At 39.1% G+C, this 22,447-nt stretch overlaps 1 protein-coding gene across 2 annotated transcripts in view; it reads right to left on the reverse strand.

Moving 5' to 3' along the window:
* LOC126354042 (coatomer subunit gamma) overlaps positions 1–21,823 on the reverse strand; it is a 107,938-nt gene extending 86,115 nt beyond the window's left edge. The window contains exons 1-5 of one of the 2 annotated variants that reach the window (XM_050003399.1): positions 21,683–21,823; positions 21,331–21,461; positions 21,023–21,250; positions 12,954–13,120; positions 7,092–7,221 (exon numbers count right to left, since the gene is read on the reverse strand). In XM_050003399.1, coding sequence (XP_049859356.1) covers positions 7,092–7,221; positions 12,954–13,120; positions 21,023–21,250; positions 21,331–21,461; positions 21,683–21,704 — 678 coding nt within the window. In that variant the 5' untranslated portion in view covers positions 21,705–21,823. Of the gene's footprint in view, positions 1–7,091; positions 7,222–12,953; positions 13,121–21,022; positions 21,251–21,330; positions 21,462–21,571 lie in introns of both variants that reach the window. The other variant, XM_050003389.1, reaches the window with a different exon arrangement.
* Between the last annotated feature and the right edge of the window lie 624 nt (positions 21,824–22,447).

Here is a 22,447-nt window from a genome sequence, read left to right on the forward strand (position 1 = left end):
AGATAAATAAAACGTACGTTGTGTAACACATTACACCAGCGAACTAAGAGAATACACTTACAGATAATAATTGTGACCTACAAGAATGCATAGCAATGAAATGACATCAGTGCCGAAAGATGATGAACAGCAAGCAAATTACATAGTTAAAAGTTTCACTCCAATATAATTAAATCACTGTCAATCATTATTTCTCAAGTGATGATGATGTGTGAAACCAGCTTCTACAAAGAGGAATTTGATAACCTGCCTGCTATATTATTTCTGTACATTGGAAGCCATTTGGGTCCAGTCTGTGCCAAACCCATTAAATGTGTAAATCAAGTAAGCACCTCATCCTATTATGTTGTAGAGAATACCAGGGCATTCTGTAAATAGTGTAACGAAAATCACAGCTTTGTCCTTTACAGTCCACTAGGTATATGTATAAATATCTATAATTTGTGACAACAGTAACACTTTTTGTTGATGTCTTCTTGTCATGTCATCATGTTCACCGGGTTTGATGCTAAAAAAACATGTTCGATAAAAAGGTTTCAGGGCCACTAGAAGCGGCCACTGATGTATGTAAGGACTTCAGAAAGTTTTATTTGTTGTCCATGAGAAGACCACTGCCGAACAAGAGTAGTGTATTGTCAAAAGAGAGTACATGTTCCCTATTTCCCACAGACGTAGTTCTGCTGTGACATTGAGAACAGGTGCATTACAGTGTTTATGTGTAATGGCATGGCAACTGGAAACTTACTCCAAAGTTGAAGTATGAGGAACAGTACTACTATTGTGACCAAAATGTCTAAATTCCACACACAGTCACCAAAAAATTCTGGTGGTACATGGACCAAATTCAATTTCATGTCCGGCCACAGTGAGACGATGGCAACAATTCAGCCAAGGCAACACAGAGAGAGGTGAAGCTGATCGGGAAATCCAGATCTTGCACCATGTGATTACCATCTTTTCAGCAGGCTGAAAGAACACTGGGAGGGAGTGGGGGGGGGGGGCAGGGTGGAGGGGGGGGGAGATGTTCTCTTGATGAGGATGTTAAATGTTTTTTATTCCAGTCTTTGATCACAATATCAATTCTTTTGACAATGACCGGTTTCAGTCAGTAATGACCATCCTCAGATCTACAACATAAAAATATATTCACCTAGTGAGTGGTGTGTCTTTGAACACAATACAGCATTGTGTATCATAATATACTATCACACAACCAGGGAAATGTACAGATAAAATACGGTAAAACGTACCTTTTCTACACCATGTCTTAAAGTGATACGGCCGTAATGGCATCGTCAAAACATATAAATATACTCAACCCAACATTGTCACATAGATATAAAATAAGGTGTAGAATAGGTCACATCGTCCATACTATCATTTTTGCAGCTTGCTACTGAAGCAAGTAGCTAGCAGACAAATGTTTGCCTACATCCTACATAGATGTTGCTACTGTGGGCTTAGATGTAGTCATCACTTACATAAGAAACATAATCTGATAAAACCCATTAGGTAAAAGACATGTAGCAGACTTTTAAATATTGATAACTATTATAGAAACCATGTGTGTTACAGTAAAAGACGAATACAGTTACCCATATAAAATTATTAAAAGGAAATATATGAAGATAATAGGTCTGACACTTTTATAGTGAATTTATGGTCAAAAATTAATATATGTAATACATGCCTGCAGCACCTATAAATTACCCATGAAAGATAAAATGTCTATATGACAGCTGAAGAAAAGACAGATCAATGATCAGTGCCCTTTGTTGGGTCAGTCGCCAGAATTTTACACAGCTCTTTTAACATTAATGGTTCTACACTGTGGGGTAATCCAAGGAAAATTACCAAACACTTCTAAAAGTGCCTCATAAGAGTTTATCTGGACACCACCAAAACCATACTTTTTCATATTAGGCGCATTGTGCTGCCACCTACTGCCAGGTTCTCAATAACAGCGACCTCAGTAGTCATTAGACATCCTGAGAGAGCAGAATGAGGTGCTCTGCGGAACTCATCAACTTTGAACATGGTTAGGTGATTGGGTATCACTTGTGTCATGTGACTGTAACAAGATTTTCACATTGCTAAACATCCCTAGGGCCACTGTTTCCAATGTGATAGTGAAGTGGAAACGTGAGGGGACACACACAGCACAAAAGCATACAGGCTGACCTCATCTGTTGACTGACAGAGACCACCGACAGTTGAAGAGGTTCATGTGTAATAGGCACGCATCTATCCAGACCATCATACAGAAATACCAAATTGCATCACGATCCAGTGCAAGTACTATGAAAGTTAGGCAGGAGATGAGAAAACTTGAATTTCAAGGTCAATTGGCTACTCATAGGCCACACATCACACCGGTAAACTGTAAACAATGCCTCGTTTGGTGTAAGGAATGTAAACAGTGGACAACTGAACAGTGGGAAAACATTGTATGGAGTGATGAATCATGGTACACAACATGGCGATCCGATGGCAGGGTGTGGGTGTGGCGAATGCCCAGTGAATGTCATCTGCCAATCTGCCAGTAAGTGTAGTGCCCACAGTAAAATTATGAGCCAGCGGCACTATGATTTGGTCTTGCGTTTCATGGAGGGGGCTTGCACCCGTTGCTTCACGCCCCCCCCCCCTCCCCCATCGCGTCCCACTATCACAGCACAGGCCTACATTGATGTTTTAAGCACATTATCGCTTCCCACTGTTTAAGAACAATTCAGGGATGGCGATTCATCTTTCAACACGATCTCAAGCAACTGTTCACAATGCACGGCCTGTGGTGGCGTGATTACATGACAATAACATTCCCATAATGGACTGTTAATGGGCTGCCATTCCCCAAGAAATCTTCCAGCACATGACTGAACGTATGCCTGCGAAAGTGGAAGCCGTCATCAAGGCTAAGGGTGGGCCAACACCTTATTGAATTCCAGCATTACCAATGGAGGGCGCCATGAACTTTAGAGTCATTTTCAGTCAGGTGTCCAGATACTTTTGATCACATAGTCTACCATAACATACAGAAGGGGGGAGGGGGACCTTCTTCCTCCTTCAATTGTATTGAGTTACCAATTATTATACACTTTCCCAGATCAATAATATACATTAACCACGTTATATGTGCTAACACAAAAGTAACATGTTTTCGTATGTTTTGTTGTAGACTGCAAAAACAACTAAGTCACATGCACCCATGTCAGAACTGTAGAAGAAGAAGAAGAAGAAGAAGAAGACAAAGAGAGGTGTTACAAATGACTATATGTTAATCCCAATTGATGGAAGAGAAGACAGCTAAAAACAGGAATAGGGAGAAAGGTCTATAAAATATGCCACAGAGAAATGAAGGTCCTGAACTAAAAATTAAATGGCCTTTGCCATAATGCCAGGATGGATAAAAAGTAAAATTCCGTCGACATACTGCGCATTGTTCGCTAAAATGGCCAAAAAGTCGTACAGCAAACACAACTGAGAATATAAGTAGTTAAAAAAATGACATTCCATCAGGAATTGGCTGACCATCAAAGGTTGAGCACAATGAGTGAGAAAAGAAAGCTTCCCATTGAGCATGAGCTCCAGGAATTTCGTAGTTTCAATGAATTGAAGAGCAGCAGGCCCAAGATGTAAAGACAGTGGAAGACACCAAACGTGGCACCAGAAATTCATACAAATGGTTTTGTCAGTGGAAAAACGAAAGCAATTGTTGACGCTCCATGAGTGAAGATGGTTGAGATATCGCTGAAGATGCCGCTTAATGAGACAAGTCCATGGAGAACTGCAATAGATGGCAAAACCGCCAATGAAAAGGGAGCTGGAGATGCCCGGAAGACAGTTCATTATAGGGTTAATGGGGATAGCAAAGAGGATGATGTTCAGGATGGAACCCTGAGGCACACCATTTTCCAAAATAAAGGTGTCCAACAAGGAAGAACCTATCGATACCTTGACAACTCTGTCTTTTAAAAATTCCTGAAGGAAACAGGATGTGTGTGGCCATGGAAGCCAACCGTGTAGAGAGTACAGAGGATACCAGTCCTCCAGCAGGTGTAGTAGGCTTTCCCAAAATCGAAAAACATGGCCACAGTCTGGGATTTCCGTAGAAAACCATTCATGACATAGGTGGACAAAGTGATGAGATTGTTAACTGCAGAGCGGCATCCTTGAATTCACATTGTGCAGTGGTTAGTAAATTACTAGACTCGAGCCATCATACCAGCTGGGCATGACTCATACGTTCCATCATCTTGCAAACATAGCTGGTGAGAGAAATGTGGCAGTAGCTAGAAGGAAGGTGTTTATCCTTACCAAGCTTAGGTACGTGTATGAAAGTGGCTTCTTGCCAGTGTCTGGGAAATGTGTCCTCTGCCCAGACGCAGTTGTATGTATGAAGCAGAAAGTGCTTGCCCGCAAGCACTTTGGGACTTAACTTCTGAGGTCATCAAACAAATCAAAACGGACTGGGAAGAAATGGTAGGAGCTCAAAGCTGTCATGAGGATGCAATTTTGTTTCCTGGAAGCAGAGAATAAGCGGAGATGGCGATTCTAAGAACGACCATAAGTCCTTTTCATTTGATCGAAGGCCTTGAACTTTCCATTGAAGGAGAGTCGCAACGAGGACAAGGGACGAGGGAAAAAATGAAGGGGTGTCACCTAGGCAGCTGCTGAGCATCAATCTTCAAAGATTCACTGCTACAAGGCACAGAGTCTGAAGGATCCTGCTCCATGAAATCTACAGAGGTGTCAGCATTCTCCCTCTGTCGATCTGCCGAGTCCACAGCAGAAAAATGATTGGCAGTGTGCGCTGGCAACATAGAGGTCAGCCAGGAAAGGGTATCACGTGCCGACGCCATCTAAGAGGATCTCTAAGTCAGCGAAGCAGAAGATCATTTGCCTTTGTTTGACTTCTTAGCTCCCTTCTAGTTGGCACAGGAAGACTCAGATTTTGTTGGGTGGAGCGACGTAGGAAGTATTTGCACGAGTATTCCTTCTGTCATTTCTGGCCTGCCGGTTGTGTAGCAGGTGACTTTACCCCAGGAGGCGAATGTCAGGTGGCTTTTTGCACTGCTGAATGAGGAGACAGTGATGCTATCAAGACACTGGGCGATTTAACTATCATATTGCTGAATTTGAGGACCCATGTGTGTGTGTGTGTGTGTGTGTGTGTGTGTGTGTGTGTGGCCACATCCTTCATGGAGAGAGATGAGATGTAGCAAGAACAGTAATGTCAGTAAGGCCAGATAGTAGAACACACAGTCTGCGACTAGACAATAACTTGTGAGGAACCGGGTAGGGCAGTTTTTTCTTTACCCAGATCTTCTGGACAGCTCGCTCATCGAAATACAATGGACATTCTTTAAAGGAGGCAGCATGATTGCCATTGGAGTTGATACAACGGGCAATCGCCCTCGTGCACATCCGTACCACAGATTACACATTTGGTCGGCTATCAACAACACACTTCAGTGTGGTTGAAACGATGACACTGGTAGCAGTGCATTGGGTTCAGAATGTACGGTTGGACTGAGATGAATTGCAGCCTGCTTTGATCTAGAATGGGAGCACCACTGTATCAAAGGTGAGGAAAAGTAAGTGTGTGTGTGTGTGTGTGTAGGCACTAAGGACACATCTACCTTTTTCATCACTTGATGGACGGCTATGACATGCTGATCAGGGAGGTACGATTGGATTTCGGCCTCGTTCAGACCATCGAGCAGCCTAGTGTAAGTAATACCACAGGAAGAATTCAGAGTTCTATGGGTCTCTACATGTACAGGATGGTGTTGGAGAAGTGAAGTGGAAAGCAGTTGTGCTTGAGAATCAGAAGTAGTCTCCAAAACCAAAGTGCCATTGCATAAACGAGAGCAGAATTTCACAACATCTTTCTGAATATGAAACAGATTTTCCATAGCAAAGGACTGACCACCTTAGGTACGTGAAACCACAAGGAACCGTGGTGCAGGAGGAGGGTCTTTGAAATGGGAGCTTCATTCTGTTTACATTTGGTAGACATGGACTGCGAACATGATGACTGGCTCATTGTGAGAAAATCCCCTATGATTGTGAGCCCCTCTGACTGCACGCTCCTTATAACTGGGGCCCCCTTTACAAGGGGGTGCACTCGTCTTAAGTGATTGTTCACACTTCCCGAACACCTGAAAGAGGTATCAATTGGAAATATAGCAGCTCTGGCAATCACCCCTCCCTTAGTCTGGCCTGTACCAGTAGGTACACGCAAACCCTACCTTTCGCCCCAGGGCTGGCTGGGAATTATGCGTTACTCAGTCACCTGTTATGTGTCAGATGTATGGGCCAGCCTTCAGAAGTGCACAGGGAGGAAGAAAAAGAGGGGAACCTCAAATGCTGAAGTGGAGGAAGGACAGGAGGTGAACAAAGAAAGAAAAATGAAACAAAAAACAGTGGTGCGACTGTTCTGATGTCAACCACAGAAAATTCAGAACACATTTCGAAAAACACCCAGACATGTCCCCCTTGGAAGGGTAAAAAGCACAGCAAGAGTGTAGGCATGCAGCATGGAAGGGAAAAGTTGCTGCAAAGACTGGGGCCCCAGGGTAGCAAGCACAAACCCGTGAAAGTGCGGTGAGCCCCCTGGGGGTACAAAGCTGACATACAGAACAGTTATTAATATACAATTTTATCTGTGATGAACAATTAACAATCAGCATTTTAACTTCAGTTGATTTCACAATGGCAATTATTATAGGTTTTTTGCTGCTCTTAGGTTCCTCCAATAATGCACCATTAAAGGTCTCCATTTTCCATGGCTTTCAACTCGGAAAGAGCTTTTGTTGAAGTCAAATTTTTGTAGCCTAGATTGTTAAACTTAGTACAAGTAAGTGAAAGCTACGGTGGTTCTTTCACTATGTGGCAGAGCACTCACTATAATGAAACTTCTCTATAGCTTTTTTAACTGTATTATAAACTAGAGTTGGAATATGAATCTGTCTTTCACAGAAATAAACCTCTGCAACTGAGACACCCTGTGTATATTTTGCTATAAATTTTTCTCCTTTCTTTTCTTTCAGAACACCCTGAATTAAGTAAGGGAGGGTATAAGAACTCACCAACATGCAAACAGCATAAGGAGACTTCAGAGCCATACGTGTCAGCTTGGCCACGAGCTTGGTAACTGCAAGCCTGTCTGATTTTCTAATGTGGTACAGCACTCCAAGAGCGTGGTACTGGACCATAACACTGAAAAACAACGGTTACAGAAATTCAAGATGATTGCTCACTAATGGGTCGGGTGTGCATACATACATGTATTAAGTTACAAGAAGTAACTGACTGTTGTCTATTATATTCTTAAATTAACTCAATTTACTACACATAATATGGATGTTCAATAATTCCTAATATCGTTGGAAAAAAAACCAGGCCTGTGTACACCTTTTTTTTTACTGAGTTATTAGTACCATTACCATCTACATGGCACTACTCATTCATTGGCAAAGTAGTTTACATCAAATACAACAGATGGTGAAGGAAGATCCATTTGAAAAACACCACCTAAGTTTGACTGTATGAAACATTATCTCCATGGAGTTGGTAGCACATGGTGAACTTCTGTTTCCATCAATTTATATCAATATATTATGTATTTTGTGCATGATGTATATTGTATTTACCTAGATGTTGTTATAAGTTTTGTGTATCTTAAGTCTAATTCCACTAAACACAAACTATAATGTGAAAAATAGTCATTTGTTTTACGAGGCGGTGTTGTTGCTGGCCTTTCTGGTATTTTGTGTTGATACTTGGGGAAGTCCTACAGATAGATGTTTAATGCAAGTATTTCGTTCATTTCTTCGACTTGTGAAATGATATTTACAGGTATGGTGTTCTGACAATAGTCATTTTACCTTTGCTTTTCATGATTCACAATAATTATATTTACCATATACAAATATTACAAGTTACACTATGGTATTATTTTTCAGTTTGTTTTAAGTCTGGACAGGATGTAAGTGGAAGTTCTTGGCAAATTTAAGGGGAAGGCTTAATATGGTTGTAAGTGTTACATTTTATTGAACGGTTCTTTGCATTCAGATAAAAATTGCAGATGAAAGTGAAGATGATGGCTTATTTGCAGTTGAAGAAGTCATGGCACAAATATGTTACAGCAAATTTCCTGCCAACAAAGCGGTAGTCAAAGACAAAAAGCCATCCTGCAAGAGGAGGTCTTGAATTATTCATATACTTTATTGTTAATAAATAATATTATGTAGCCTAGATATCAGCCCTCTTTTGCTACAGTAATACACGTTGCACAAGGCCTATGCAAAAGCAGCTTTTAGAGTAAGTACAGAATATGAAATATAATTTTATTATTTTCTTACTCAAACATTTGTCAACAAAACTGAATTATTTCCAAAGATCATACTCAAGATTAATCTATATTAATAATAAAATTATTGTTGTTCTGCACAGGCTCACTGTGCCAGCAAACAAGGGTAAAATAACTTGACTTACAATTAGTAGCAGAAATTTCCCTCAATACGAAGAAACTGGAAAGAAATTCAAGCTATTGATACATCATTTATCAATTAAAAAACAGACCTGGGCAATCTGGACAGTTCTCTGATGAATGTAAGTGAAATGTGCATACTGAAGGATATTTCTACAGGTAAAAATTAATTTAGGCATTCTCATATCAGTGAAGAACATTTTCATTTAATTTCAGACTCAGTAAACAATTTTATTATTTTCCCAGATAATTAATTCTTCAGTAATCCAATCAATATGGAAATGGGTAGCCAAGAAAATGTGGCACTCATTCTGCAGGAAAACTATACATAGCTCTGTGCAAGAAAAAATTGGTGTTCCGAAAGAGGACTCATTTCATCACTTACGAGAAATTCAGCCAGGTGCTAAGAAGATAAGAGGTAATCTCTTAGATGCCACAGTTATATCAAAGAAAGTCAAATATCAAGACATTGAAGACAATTATGATGAAGATGATCCTGATTCAAATTCTAATTACAGTCTTTCAGAAAACCTGCATGACAAATTACACATCCAGGATCATGATTTTGTTCAAGGACATACCATGAACGAAAACAATGAAAATGAAGATCCCCAACACACGAAAGAAGTTAGTAAAAGCACAAAGACAGCAGACACTCCCGGAGAAGAAGAAAACACTAAGAAAAAGGAATAATACTAGAGAGGAGTGGAAGAAAATTGATAATGAAAAGAAGACAGAACATGAAGCCTACCTAGTATATGAGCATGTTGGTCAAGGCAAAATAGGTCACAAAGTGCAAAGGCCTCCCAAGCAACTGGGACCTCGATGAATCTCAGATCTTTGTAGTAAATCAAAGATAAGGGCATACACTGATATAAAAGAAAAACAACAAGAAAAAATATTTTCTTTAAGGCATGAGTTGGGATCAGTGGAAGGTGTCCAGGGAAAGAATGCAAGTATGTCGGAACACATTCCTCAACACATCAGGTACAAACAAATGGATAATTTGATATAGGTTGGATGGAGATGATAAAACTTCAGCTAATCATTCCAGCCAAACTAATAATATTATACTATCAGCATTTCTCATGCACCCATCTACAAAGAGGTACAGCAAGGAAGAAGTTAACTTCCTTGCAGACACCTTCAGGAAATTTTCAAAATTTCCCTCACACTTCGGGAGGCTTTCGCCAGCTAAGTTGTGCTTCAGGCCTAGACTCCATTCATTGACTGGACTCTCTGAATTTTATAAAGAAGATTGCCAAAAAGAAGAGAAGAAACCATTAAGCAGGCACACATTCAATTCGGTGTTCACTGAAAAAAAAAAAAAAGGACATGTCAATATTTCAGTCACTAAAAGAGCAGTGTTAACATTTGTCACAGCTTTGAAGTAGGTAATGGAAAACTGTCTGAAGATTTGTACAAGGACCACATACAATATAGAGACAGAGCTAGGAAAGAGATAACTTGGACACTGATAAACTAAAATGTAACAAAGTTTACGTTTTTTCGCAAGACACACAAGCCGTGACACTTGTTCCTTGTGTGAATGGAGTGGCAATGTACTACAAGATTAACTTGAATGTACATAATTTCACTATCTACAACCATGCAAGTCATGATGCCATGAACTGTTGGTGGGATGAAACACAAGGACATCTATGTTCTTCATCTTTTGCATCTTGTATTACTGGCAACCAAACAGAAATTCTCAGAGATGAATTAAAGCCACTTACTCTATTGTCAGACAGTTGTGGCTACCAGAAGAGAAACCATGTATTGTCTAATGCTCTTCTACACCTGTCAATGGAAAAAGTTGTTAACAATAAAACAAAAGTTTCTAGTCAAGGAGCACATGCACATGGAACACAGCAGTGTACATTCAACAATCATAATTCTGAACCCAAAAAGAAGAAGAAAAAACAAGGAGACATTAAGGAATTTTTCAGCCAAGTCAGTATGCCAAGTGGACAGAAGAAACCAGTAAAGGTCCATTCCACAACACTGCAGAATTTCTCAACTACAACATTTTCAGAAGTTATTCTCTGAAAAAGCATCAGCTTACTATTCTATTAGAGTAGAGGGAAACTCCAGTGACAGTGTGGTCCATGATCCCAGAGCCGTGAAATACAACTGCAACAGGACTGTAGAATTCAAGACCAATTTTGACAAGTTTTTGCCATTACCAAGACAACACCAAAAATTATCAAAGTGATGCCAGAATTTCCACATCTCCACTCAGTAAGGTTGAAAATAAAAGTCAATGTGAATGTATCTGCAAAAGTTGACAGAATACATTCCAGCTGATTGTCATCTATTTTATGACGACATTCCTGTGGAAAATGACTAGAACAAACAAAAAAATTTCATGAAATTCAATCAACACATATCTGACCTATGATTTAACATTTTTACAGGAATATACAGGGTGAGTCACCTAATATTACCGCTGGATATATTTCGTAAACCACATCAAATACTGACGAACCGATTCCACAGACCAAACGTGAGGAGAGGGGCTAGTGTAATTATTTAATACAAACCATACAAAAATGCACGGAAGTGTGTTTTTTAACACAAACCTACTTTTTTTAAAACGGAACCCCATTATTTTGTTAGCACATCTGAACATATAAACAAATACGTAATCAGTGCTGTTTGTTGCGTTGTAAAATGTTAATTACATTCGGAGATACTGTAACCTAAATTTGACGCTTGAGTACCACTCCTCCGCTGTTCAATCGTGTGTATCTGAGAGCACCAAATTACGTAGGGATCCAAAGGGAACGGTGATGGACCTTAGGTACAGAAGAGACTGGAACAGCACATTACGTCCACCTGCTAACACCTTTTTATTGGTCTTTTTCACTGACGCACATGTACATTACCATGAAGGGTGAGATACACGTACACACGTGGTTTCCGTTTTCAATTACGGAGTGGAATAGAGTGTGTCCCAACATGTTAGGCCAATAGATGTTCAATGTGGTGGCCATCATTTGCTGCACACAATTGCAATCTCTGGCGTAATGAATGTCGTACATGCCGCAGTACATCTGGTGTAATGTCACCGCAGGCTGCCACAATACGTTGTTTCACATCCTCTGGGGTTGTAGGCACATCACGGTACACATTCTCCTTTAACATACCCCACAGAAAGAAGTCCAGAGGTGTAAGATCAGGAGAACGGGCTGGCCAATTTGTGTGTCCACCACGTCCTATGAAATGCCCGTCGAACATCCTGTCAAGGGTCAGCCTAGTGTTGGGTTGGGTTGTTTTGGGGAAGGAGACCAGACAGCGAGGTCATCGGTCTCATCAGATTAGGGAAGGACAGGGAAGGAAGTCAGCTGTGCCCTTTGAAAGGAACCATCCCGGCATTTGCCTGGAGCGATTTAGGGAAATCATGGAAAACCTAAATAAAGATTGCCGGACGCGGGATTGAACCTTCGTCCTCCCGAATGCGATTCCAGTGTTTAACCACTGCGCCCCCCTCGCTTGGTCAGCCTAGTGTTAATTGCGGAACGTGCAGGTGCACCATCATGCTGATACCACATACATCGACGCGTTTCCAGTGGGACATTTTCGAGCAATGTTGGCAGATCATCCTGTAGAAACGCGATGTTTGTTGCAGTGCTCTCTGATACACACGATCGAAAAGCGGAGGAGTGGTACTCAAGCGCCAACTTTAGGTTACAGTACCTCCGGATGTAATTAACATTTTAAATTGCAACAAACGTATTTGTTTATATGTTCAGATGTGTTAACAAAACTAACGTGTTCCATTTAAAAAAAAACATAGGTTTGTGTTAAAAAACATACTTCTGTGCATTTTTGTATGGTTTGTATTAAACAATTACAGTAGCCCCTCTCCTCACGTTCGGTCTGTGGAATCGGTTCGTCAGTACTTAATGTGGTTTACGAAATATATCCAGCGGTAACGTTAGGTGACTCACCCTGTATATTAAACTTTACTGACAATATTTCATTACTGGTTTTGTCTACATATACTTTTATAAACAAAGCTAGAGTACTGTTTGATAACTAAGCTATGAATATTAAGCAAACCACATAACTGACTTATTTTTGTCTAGTTCTTACTGTAAACAAGTAAAGTTAGTTTAATTTGGAAATTGAGTGATTCACTGTAAACACTACCTATCCCTCCCTAAATTGTATAGTAAACAGTAACAACACTGCCCATGTCCCATACAATTATAGTTTTATCTCATAATCTTAAATTTGTAATGCACTTCAAACAACACCAGAAAACAAAAATATGGAAACTAAAACCTATTCAAATTTTAACAGGCTTCATGGAGTTTCCCCCCCCCCCCCCCCCTCGCCCTCCCGAAACTTATATAAATGTCACGAAGGTAGTGCTGTTTCTTAAGTGATGATATATATACATAGAAAACATTTTCTCTCATTTTTTATTGACAACTCATGTTGCAAATGTTACCTGTCAGAATTAACAGCTTCTTGAGCTTCATTTACCCATCTTTTAATGACATCACCAGCTATTTTTGTGAGATGAAGACTACTCACAAGTGCAGCACTGCTGACAGCTGCATTTCTATCTACTATTGCTTGCTTCATGTACCGTTCTATGGCTTGCAGCATTGTAACCTAAAAAAATCCAATACACAAATCATACAGGAAAAAACACACTATAAATGCTGTAAGTCTGCATTCAAAACATCAAGCATAAAATAATTACTTCCATACAGAAAACAGATTTCATTAAGAAGGAACCTACAAGTGTCAGTGAATATTATAATCAAGAATTGGGAAATTAGAACAACTTGAGAAAAACTTAAAGTAAATTCAATTATTTAATGTGATTTATACTTACGAAAAAACAGAAGACAAAAAATATTCTTTTTCCCGCACAATATGTATCATTCCACTTAGGTTACATTCATGCTGGGAGATGGTTGATTATGTGCACAACGATGGAAAGAGTGTGTGTCTTTATTAATGTGGGCCTTCTTATTTCTTCAAGAGATAGGTACCTGCCTGTTGTGTCCAGTTGTTCATTGTTCTGAGGTCTGTGGTTAATTGCTATTTGATTTGTCCATCTCTTTTTGGTCTCAGTCTATTGACCTTTGCCCTACTGGTTGATAATCCATTCCTATTTTAGGCATTGTATTTTTACTGCAACTTGTGACAGGATCTCTAAATTTATTTTTATACTTAAATTAAGGGGAAGACAACCACTTACCTACAGCAGACTGAATGCATGGCGTACACAGAAACATGTAACATAACAGCATTCATACTAGCTTCTGAGCAACAGATCTTTTTCTAGCAAAAGTACACATATTCACACAAACAAGCACAAAGCTACCTGAGCACTTGTTCAAGTACTGTATGGTTGTGAGCACGAATGTGTGTACTATGCTACAAAAAGAGCTATTACTGAAAAGGATGCTGATTTCCGTTAAGTGTTCCTGTGTTCCGTGCATTCGACCTCCTATAGGTGAGATGTTACAACTCTTTTATTGAATGTAATGCTCTACTTAGGAATCCCATTATTCTTATTTATTTCTATACTTCTTGATCTTCTTATTTGTGCTTTTCACTGCTAGTTCTTGACTCATTTTTTAATCCATATCATTTTCTAAAAAACCTCATTTCCACATTTCATTGGAGCTAGTGTTGTCTCACACCCATTAAATACAGATGGTATTACCATTATTTTGTACAACTTTATTAAGATTTATTTCTTCACCATTTTCTTCAATGTTCTGTATGTGGTTCCATTAACATAATGGCATCTTTCAAATTTTTCCAATATGTCTTTTTCATTTGTGAAGGGGCAGGTACTTCCCAAGAAGTTGAATTCATTGACTATTTTCTGGTTATCTGTTACAATTTAGCTTTCGACTGGCTATTGACTTTTAGAAGCCATGGCGTTTGTTTCTATGGTCCAAATTGTTAAGTTATAGCTTTTGGCAATAATAATTAATTTATACAAGGCTTTTCTGAAGGGTGTCTTTGCTCTCAGCTATAAGTAGTCAGTCATCAGCAAAGAATGTTGTCATTATCTAATTCTGTTGGCTAGAGGAGGAGGAGATTAGCATGTAATGTCCCGTCAAAGGGATGTAGAAGGAAAGTGGTCATGCCCTTTTGAAGAAACCACCCCTGCATTTGCCTTAAGCAATTTAGGGAAGTCACAGAAATCAGAATGGCCAGACACGTGTTTGAACCATCGTCCTCACAGTGCAAGTCCAGTGTGCAAACTACTGTGGTACCCCATTTAGTTCTGTTAACTAAAGGTGTGGGTGTAAGACCATTTCAACCTATCATCAATATAGATATTAAAAACTATCAAAGAAAAACATCATCCTTGCTGTAAGTCTAAATGTTTTGTTACATTCCCTTTTCTGGCAGTGGCAGTACTGGAATGTTGTTACAATTGCTGGATGAATCATAAAAGTGTTGTAGGATGTCTCTCCTGTCCACACTGTGAAAGGCATTCACTTAGCCAATAAAGAAAAGATGTTTTCACAATCACACTGTATATGTCTTTAGAAACTATATAAGAATAGGTATGAAATGAAACTATAAAATAAATATTTGGGAAGGTGAATGGAATACTTAGATTTGTTGGAAGGGCTCTGGGGAAAATGCAGTACATCTGTAAATGAAATCACATATACAACACTAGTGTGGTGAATTGCAAAGTACCATCTTGGTATTTTGTATCCTTATCAAGTAGACACGACAACAAACACTGAACAAAAATGCTGAGTGATCTTAAAATGAGAATCTTTGGAAGGACAATGATGTAGTTGACACGAAATCCTATTAGGTATATTTAGAGAGCCTGTATTCAAAGAAGACTGACAGTTATGCTGCCACTACTGAATATCTCACTTAGCGAGCAAGAGAATAGGACAGAGATTATGGTATGCACAGAGGCATTTAGACAGTACTGCCTCACTCAATACGCAAATTGCTGAGGACACTGATAATACTGGTATGAAGTACCCTCCACCAGCCACCAAACAGTGGCCTACAGATTATATATGCAGGTGTGCCAGACTAAGTGCCCCATAAGGTCTGAATCAAGGATTTTGTTCTGTTGCTTACCACTTCTTTCATCACTGCTAATTGTTTGTTAATGTGAAAAATGTCAAAATGCGCCATGGTTCAGAATTCAGGTTAAGCTGTAGGTTCACCTATAACTAACTAGATAAGTCAACTAGAAGGTCAGAGGAAGGCAAATCCACACCACCTCCAACAGGCACAAGTCTATTACAGCACTGTGCTGTTCAAAACAACTTTGGTTAAAGGACAGCTTCACTCATTATGGTTACAGAAAATCATGATCATTGTTGAAAATGGTAATCTGTTGAATTCCGTGTACAGTCAAATAATAAAGAGTAAAGATACATAAACTCAATCAAAATCAATTTTACCGCAGCTTTCCTTCTGGTATGTAATGCTTGAATTAGAAAGCTCCATCCAACTCTCATACCACTGATTGATATCCAAAAAATTTAAGCTGAGATGGAAGTGAAGTAAAGGTACAGTAAAACTGAAGGCCACAATCAAGAATGAGTAAATCATTTTAACCAAGATTCAAAGAAATGAAATACCTCTACCCTAGATTTGGCAAACAAATCCCACTGCCCACTTTTCACAAGTGATGAGGTATTTGAATAAATGGAATCAGCAAAGTAGGTCAACATACTATTATTATAAACCACAAAATAATTAGTATAGCTCTTCTGATGAATGTTTCCACTAAGCGGGAAGGATGCTGGTGTTTGCTAACACACAAATGGAACAACCAGTGAGGCACACTAGAGTGCTAGTTACATCAAGTTTAAAATAATTTTTTTCCACTGGCTGAAATTGTCCCAAAAAAACCTCCAATAAATACTAATTATGTAGTAAGCTGTAATTTCAGTATATGAAGTTTGAAACTTTAACAGTAACTTTATTTACGATTTATGCAAAATAGACATGTTTCAAATTTTTACTATCATTCAGATTAGTTACAATAATCATGTATAACCCATTCCCAGTGATAAAGTCCTAGGACACCCTTAACAGTGCCAGTTGTGTTGATAGTGGAAGTGGAGTGATCTATTGCCCGACAAATCTCTGAAACAATTCTGAAGCAAATGACATGAAGAGCTTTCATCATCATAGAAAGCAAGCTGAAGCCACAAGGGCTTAGGCCCGGGGAGAGTGGTGGGTGCACCCAAACACTGTCACGCAAAATGACGCAGGTTTTACAGAAAGTGTCACCACTTCTTTCTCTAAGGTATTAATTTTTGAAGCATAGCCTGCCACCAATTTCAAGAAAGTAGTCCAGAGCTTAGCTCTTGTGGTGTCTTCAACTTGATTCCAAAACTGAAGGAAGCACTTCATGGCATTCGCTTAAGAACTGTGACAGATTCATTGGGCACTAGACTGCACCTACTGAACGATCAACACGACTGGCACTTCTGAGGGTATCCTATGAATTCTACTTCACTGTAACAAGTCATACACAATGCTGGTGACTACTTTGAAGAACACTGAAACTTTGTAACATGTATCTGTCTTGTATAATGTGTAAATGAATAGTTGCCACTCAAAGTTCTAACCATTGTAGACGACATATAAGATGTTTCTGTTTGTATATTTCAGCTGCAGTTGTTGATTATACATTTTGTTTACAATAGGTCACTTACTTCATGTGAATGGTGGAACAAGTAAGTTCGAGGGGAACAATGTTTTGTACTGCGTTATATACTAGACCAAATACGTTGTGGATTTTTTCTTTTGCGACAGATTGGTTGAGAACTTCTGAAGCCAACAAATGTGTCATGACAAAAGAGGTATGTCTCTTAAACAAAGTATGCAGTGACAAACTAATCTGCAGAATGGCCTGAGGCCTAGGTTAGGTTGGAATGTGATGGTTGGTGAAGCTGACAATTTTTTTAAATATACAATGTATAATCCCATACCTTGATATTAACCCTTATTTTCCTATTGTGATCTAACATTTCCAAGTTTTTAATAGTTTAAAGGAGTTAATACCATGAATATTCACAACACAAAACTTCCTATTTCCATTGAGTTCCCATTAGTTTTTCGTGTTATAGTTTGTACCACTGGCAACATAAACCTCTAGTTGTTTTTTAATGCTCGTATCTCCCTCTTCTTAATAATATCACCAGTACATCACTGTGGTATCATGATGTTAATTAACTCCAATTCTTTAATAACTTTTTTTAAGAGTCATACTGTGGAGCCCCACTAAGAAGTTTGGAAGGATGCATTGGTGCATACAACTGAAAGATTGTTTTCTGTCTGTGAGTCATGCATACCCAAAGAATCACTGAATTATTTTCTTAACACAGGCATTGAAATATTATTATCCTCTGAGAAGTTGTATGAACCTTGATATGCAATCACTGAAAATGATTTCACTTAAGGTAAGTAACAGCTGCAAATTATCCAGTTACATTGGAAATGTGTGTCATTGTCTACAGTCGTAAAGTATGCCACAGAGGAAGTGGAATCAGGAACTGTGTATCAAAGTCTCCACTATCAGCTGTGTACCACAGTTCGTTGGTGAAGTAAAGTGCTCCAGCTATTAGAAAAATGTGCACATTATCCCCATTTTAAACAAAGCTTGCTGAACCAATGCAGAAAATTATGGCCTATATTTGTGTGTTTTAGAATTCTGGAATAAGGACTTACTTGCATTTTGAACAGAGTATTTCTTTCTTAACGGAGAAAACCTTTGGACATAAAACTAACTGTGGGCGTATGCCAAAAGAGTGACGTAAGACAGGCACTTAACAATATGTATGGATAATCTAGTAAATAATGTCAAACATTCCATGAGACTTTTCACAGATGATGCAATTATTTACAATGAAACAATACCAGCAAAAAACTTGAAGAATAATCTACAGAGAATCAACACACAGTGCAGGGTTATGCAACTGACCACCAAAATTAACAAATCCAATGCATTGTGCATAAATAAACACTCCTTATTGTGTGATTACATTATTGTAAACAAATCCTGGAAGCAATCATGCCCACTGAATATCTATGGGTCTGTGTACAGACTGATTTAAAGTTGAATGACCACATACAACTAGATGCAGGTAAGACAGATGCTAAACAGAATCATTGGAAGGATCCTATAACCCACCTAAGGAGTTTGATCAATACTTGGCTATTGTTCTTTGTTCAGTAACTTGGTATCCATACCATATAGAACTGATAGAACAAACAGAGAGGGTTCAAAGGAGAGCAGTGTGCTTTGTCACTGTTTATTAAGTTTGAAAGCATTATGGTGATGCTCATCCACCTCCAGTGACAGATGCTGTAAGAGAAGCACCATGCATTATTGTGTGGTTTACAGTTAAAATTCCTAGAGGAGTGAACAAATGTACTGCTTCCTCCTACAGAAGTCTCACAAAAAATCATGAAGGTCATAAGAGTAAACCTCATGCAGATGCTTACCATCAGTAAAGGAGGAAAACTGATTGGGGCATGTGAAGTGCCACCTGCCACACACCGTAAGGTGGCTTACGGAGTAGAGACTTAGGACTTAAAAAAAGGTAGAAGAGGGCGAGGGTGAGAGAAGAGGGGGGGGGGGGGGGGGGCAGTCTAGTGAACAATACAGCAGGTAACTGAGAATCACAGTGATTATCTACAATATGTAGACAAAATGAAAGAACTAATGCTCACAATATTAACTGAATACCCAAACCCCAACCTCACTTCCAAAATACGAAACATCATCTCTCAATATTAATGCAGAACACACGTGGACGATCGTACATTTAAGGGGAACAACAAGATTCATGGTGCACTCAGCATAAACAGTCACACTTTCCATAACCTGAAACACTATTATAAATGCCATGACATGCACAATGTCCATAATAGATTTTTTATTTATGGGTCGCCAGTTTGCCGATTGGTTTGATGTAGGCCCCCCAATTTCCTCACCTGTGCCAAACTCTTTATCTCATAGCAGCATGTGCACCTAATGTCTGTAAATACTTGCTGGAAATACCTAAATCTCTGCCTGCCCCCAAAGTGGTTACCCTCTACACTCCCTTAAAGTACTAACAAAGTAATTTTTTGATGTCTTAATACTTCCTAGCATCCTGTCCCTTCTTCTTTCAATCTTTTCCATATTATTCTCCTTGTCAATTCTGCTGAGGGCCTCTTCATTTCTTATCTTACCACTGCACCTAGTCTTCAGCACAGCTAGTTTTCATCACCCTTCTATAGCACTACTTTCCAAACACCTAGATTCTCTTCGTATCTGGTTTTCCCAATGTCTTCCTTAGCCAAATTGGTGATGATCTATGATACTTGTAAACTTCTTTTGACCAGGAATACCTTCTTAGTATTTTTAATGAGGACTACTGGTAGAAGGAAGTGAGCCCTATCTCAGATATAGAGGCCAGCAGGAAAGCATTTGTGCACATATAACGCACGGACTTCCCTCTGGTTTATGGACCAGGAACAGCAGAGCGAACAAATTGTCCTTCAATTGATATTAGGATCCTACTCTCTAAAATACTGTTCTTTATTTACATCAACAGTGGCCAGAAACACATTCCTCTATGTCTACAGATTCCTCTGCTCACAGTAACTAACACTAAATCACTACAGTTACAGAGCAAACACATACATTATTGAGACACATTACGTCATACAAATAAAGATGCAACTTCCACCATAATGAAGATTTTCATTTTCTGCAGGCCACATAACAGAAAATGAAGTACACAGCATATGGCAGCCAATGACCACTTATAACAATTACTATGCATAAACTTCTCTAAACTGTGATATGTCTAAAGAATGATTAATTCACGATGCAGCAGTGTGTACACAGTGTTGCAACTTTCAGACAGATTAATACTGTTTCCACATCAGGATTAAACTGAAACCTTGCTTCTTGTACACAGTGTTCTTACCGACATAAGCTCTTCATCCCTGACTAACAATCTACCCTGAAGTCTCTATTTGACCAGTACGTCTCTTTCTCTGCTACTCTAAATACTTCATAGAAATTTGCCAGTTTACTTTGCTTGGCAAGCACTCCCTGACCAGAGCATTTTGCAAAGATGTGGATTAGCCACAGCCTACAGCTTCTGTTACATTGGAAAGCAAGGTAGGTAAGGTGTTGGCAGTATTGGATATCTGAGGGCAGGTTGTGCTCTGTGCCTGGAAAGCCTAGCCTGTTAGAACACTGCTCCCAAATGGCAAGAAAACAGGCACCAGCCAGGCGCACAGATTTAATCCATCAGGAAGTTTAAGGATACAGCAATTCCTATAATCACTCGGGGCACCATATGAATACAGAAAACAGACACAAAAACAGTAGGCATCAATTAATTCTCTACGTACTTTGATTAAGGCAAGCTGAATGATAACTACAAAATGACACTAAATTCAGAGTGTAAAAATAAGCCATTTATCTGAGGTACAAACATCTAAGTTAAATTCAAATCTCTTAACCAGTATAATGCACTTCATAAGACTTACGTCCGTGATGCTGCACAGTGCTCTTATAGCAGCCGCTCTGTATAAATCTTCTTTTCCAGTCATATCCTTAGTCAGACTTGAGGTCACAATAATGACGTCCTCTGCGATGGATGAGAGCTCCTTTATACCTAAATATACCATTCGACGTAAAATAACGTCACGAGATTGGAATAATTTGGTCATCGCAAAAAATGTTTCGGTGGCCTCTGTTGTGCCCAGCTGCTCCCCCTGGACAACAAGAAAAGTAAGAAACATTATTGCGTTTATCCAGAGTCGTAAAACACCTCAACTTTGACACTGTTTCCCACCTGGTTGAGCAGATAAAGTATCTTTGTAAGTATGTGTGTACATTTTCTTGGGTTCACCGGCGTGTCATTGAACGTTCGGGCTTCTTGCAGAACTGTGGTTTTCTCAATATTCTGAAATGGGTTTCCGCCACCTACAACATAATATTTGTTTCACGACGACACAAACATTAACCTAAAACATAGAAGCTGATAATCTATGAGCGCTAACGTATACGCAAAGGTTTGTGGAGGCTGTGAATACCTTCCTCTTCTTCTTTTTTCTCTCTCTTAAATGAATTCATATCTACCTTACAATATACACAACTCAATAACTTTTACACGCTCTTTCACACATCTACTATCTTTGACTTACACGTCAACTTCTTTCTCGCCATTCGAAAACACTACTTGCCACAACAGACGATACCAACAACAGTGTGACCAACGTCACTCGAAGCATCGTAATCGAAAAGTTAGAATATCGTTGGCCGTAATTTCGCAAGAAACAAATCATGCCAATGTAACTGTATAGACTTGCTATCGACTTGACAGTACGGAAGGAACATCAAAACACACCACAATGCATTTCAAATGGTAGAAGTAACACAAGACGTCACAAGCAGGTATAATCCAAACATAAAGACAGAAATTTCAATAAGTGAAACAATAATGTACTTACAACTAGTAACAACCACAGAACTGCAAACTGCTATCAGTAAACTAAAGTGCAAAAGGTCCTGTGGATTTTGTAATATCCCAGACAACATTGTTAACTGTATTACTGATAATACAGGCGGTGACTCCTACGCTCAAGGTATGTTTTCAAGCAGCTATGTAAATGCCCATGTGTAAGAGTGGTGATAAGTTTGACATTAGATATTACAGTCCACTGTCACTATTAACCATATTTTCAAAACTACTTGAAAGAATAATGTATTACAGATTACTAGAGATTTGAAACAAAAAGAAAGTTATTGTTAATGCAAAGAATGGTTTCAAAAAGAGAAAATCGGCAGAAAACAACTCTATTCAGCTTCCTGAAACATTTTGTAGGAAGCTATAGAGGATAATCAACTAACGTGTGATTTGTCTTTGACATTTTGCAAAGACACTGACCTTGTAAATCGTGATCTCCTAC

Source organism: Schistocerca gregaria, chromosome 1 (genome assembly GCF_023897955.1).
Source record: "Schistocerca gregaria isolate iqSchGreg1 chromosome 1, iqSchGreg1.2, whole genome shotgun sequence".
In the NCBI taxonomy this organism is placed as follows: domain Eukaryota; kingdom Metazoa; phylum Arthropoda; class Insecta; order Orthoptera; family Acrididae; genus Schistocerca; species Schistocerca gregaria.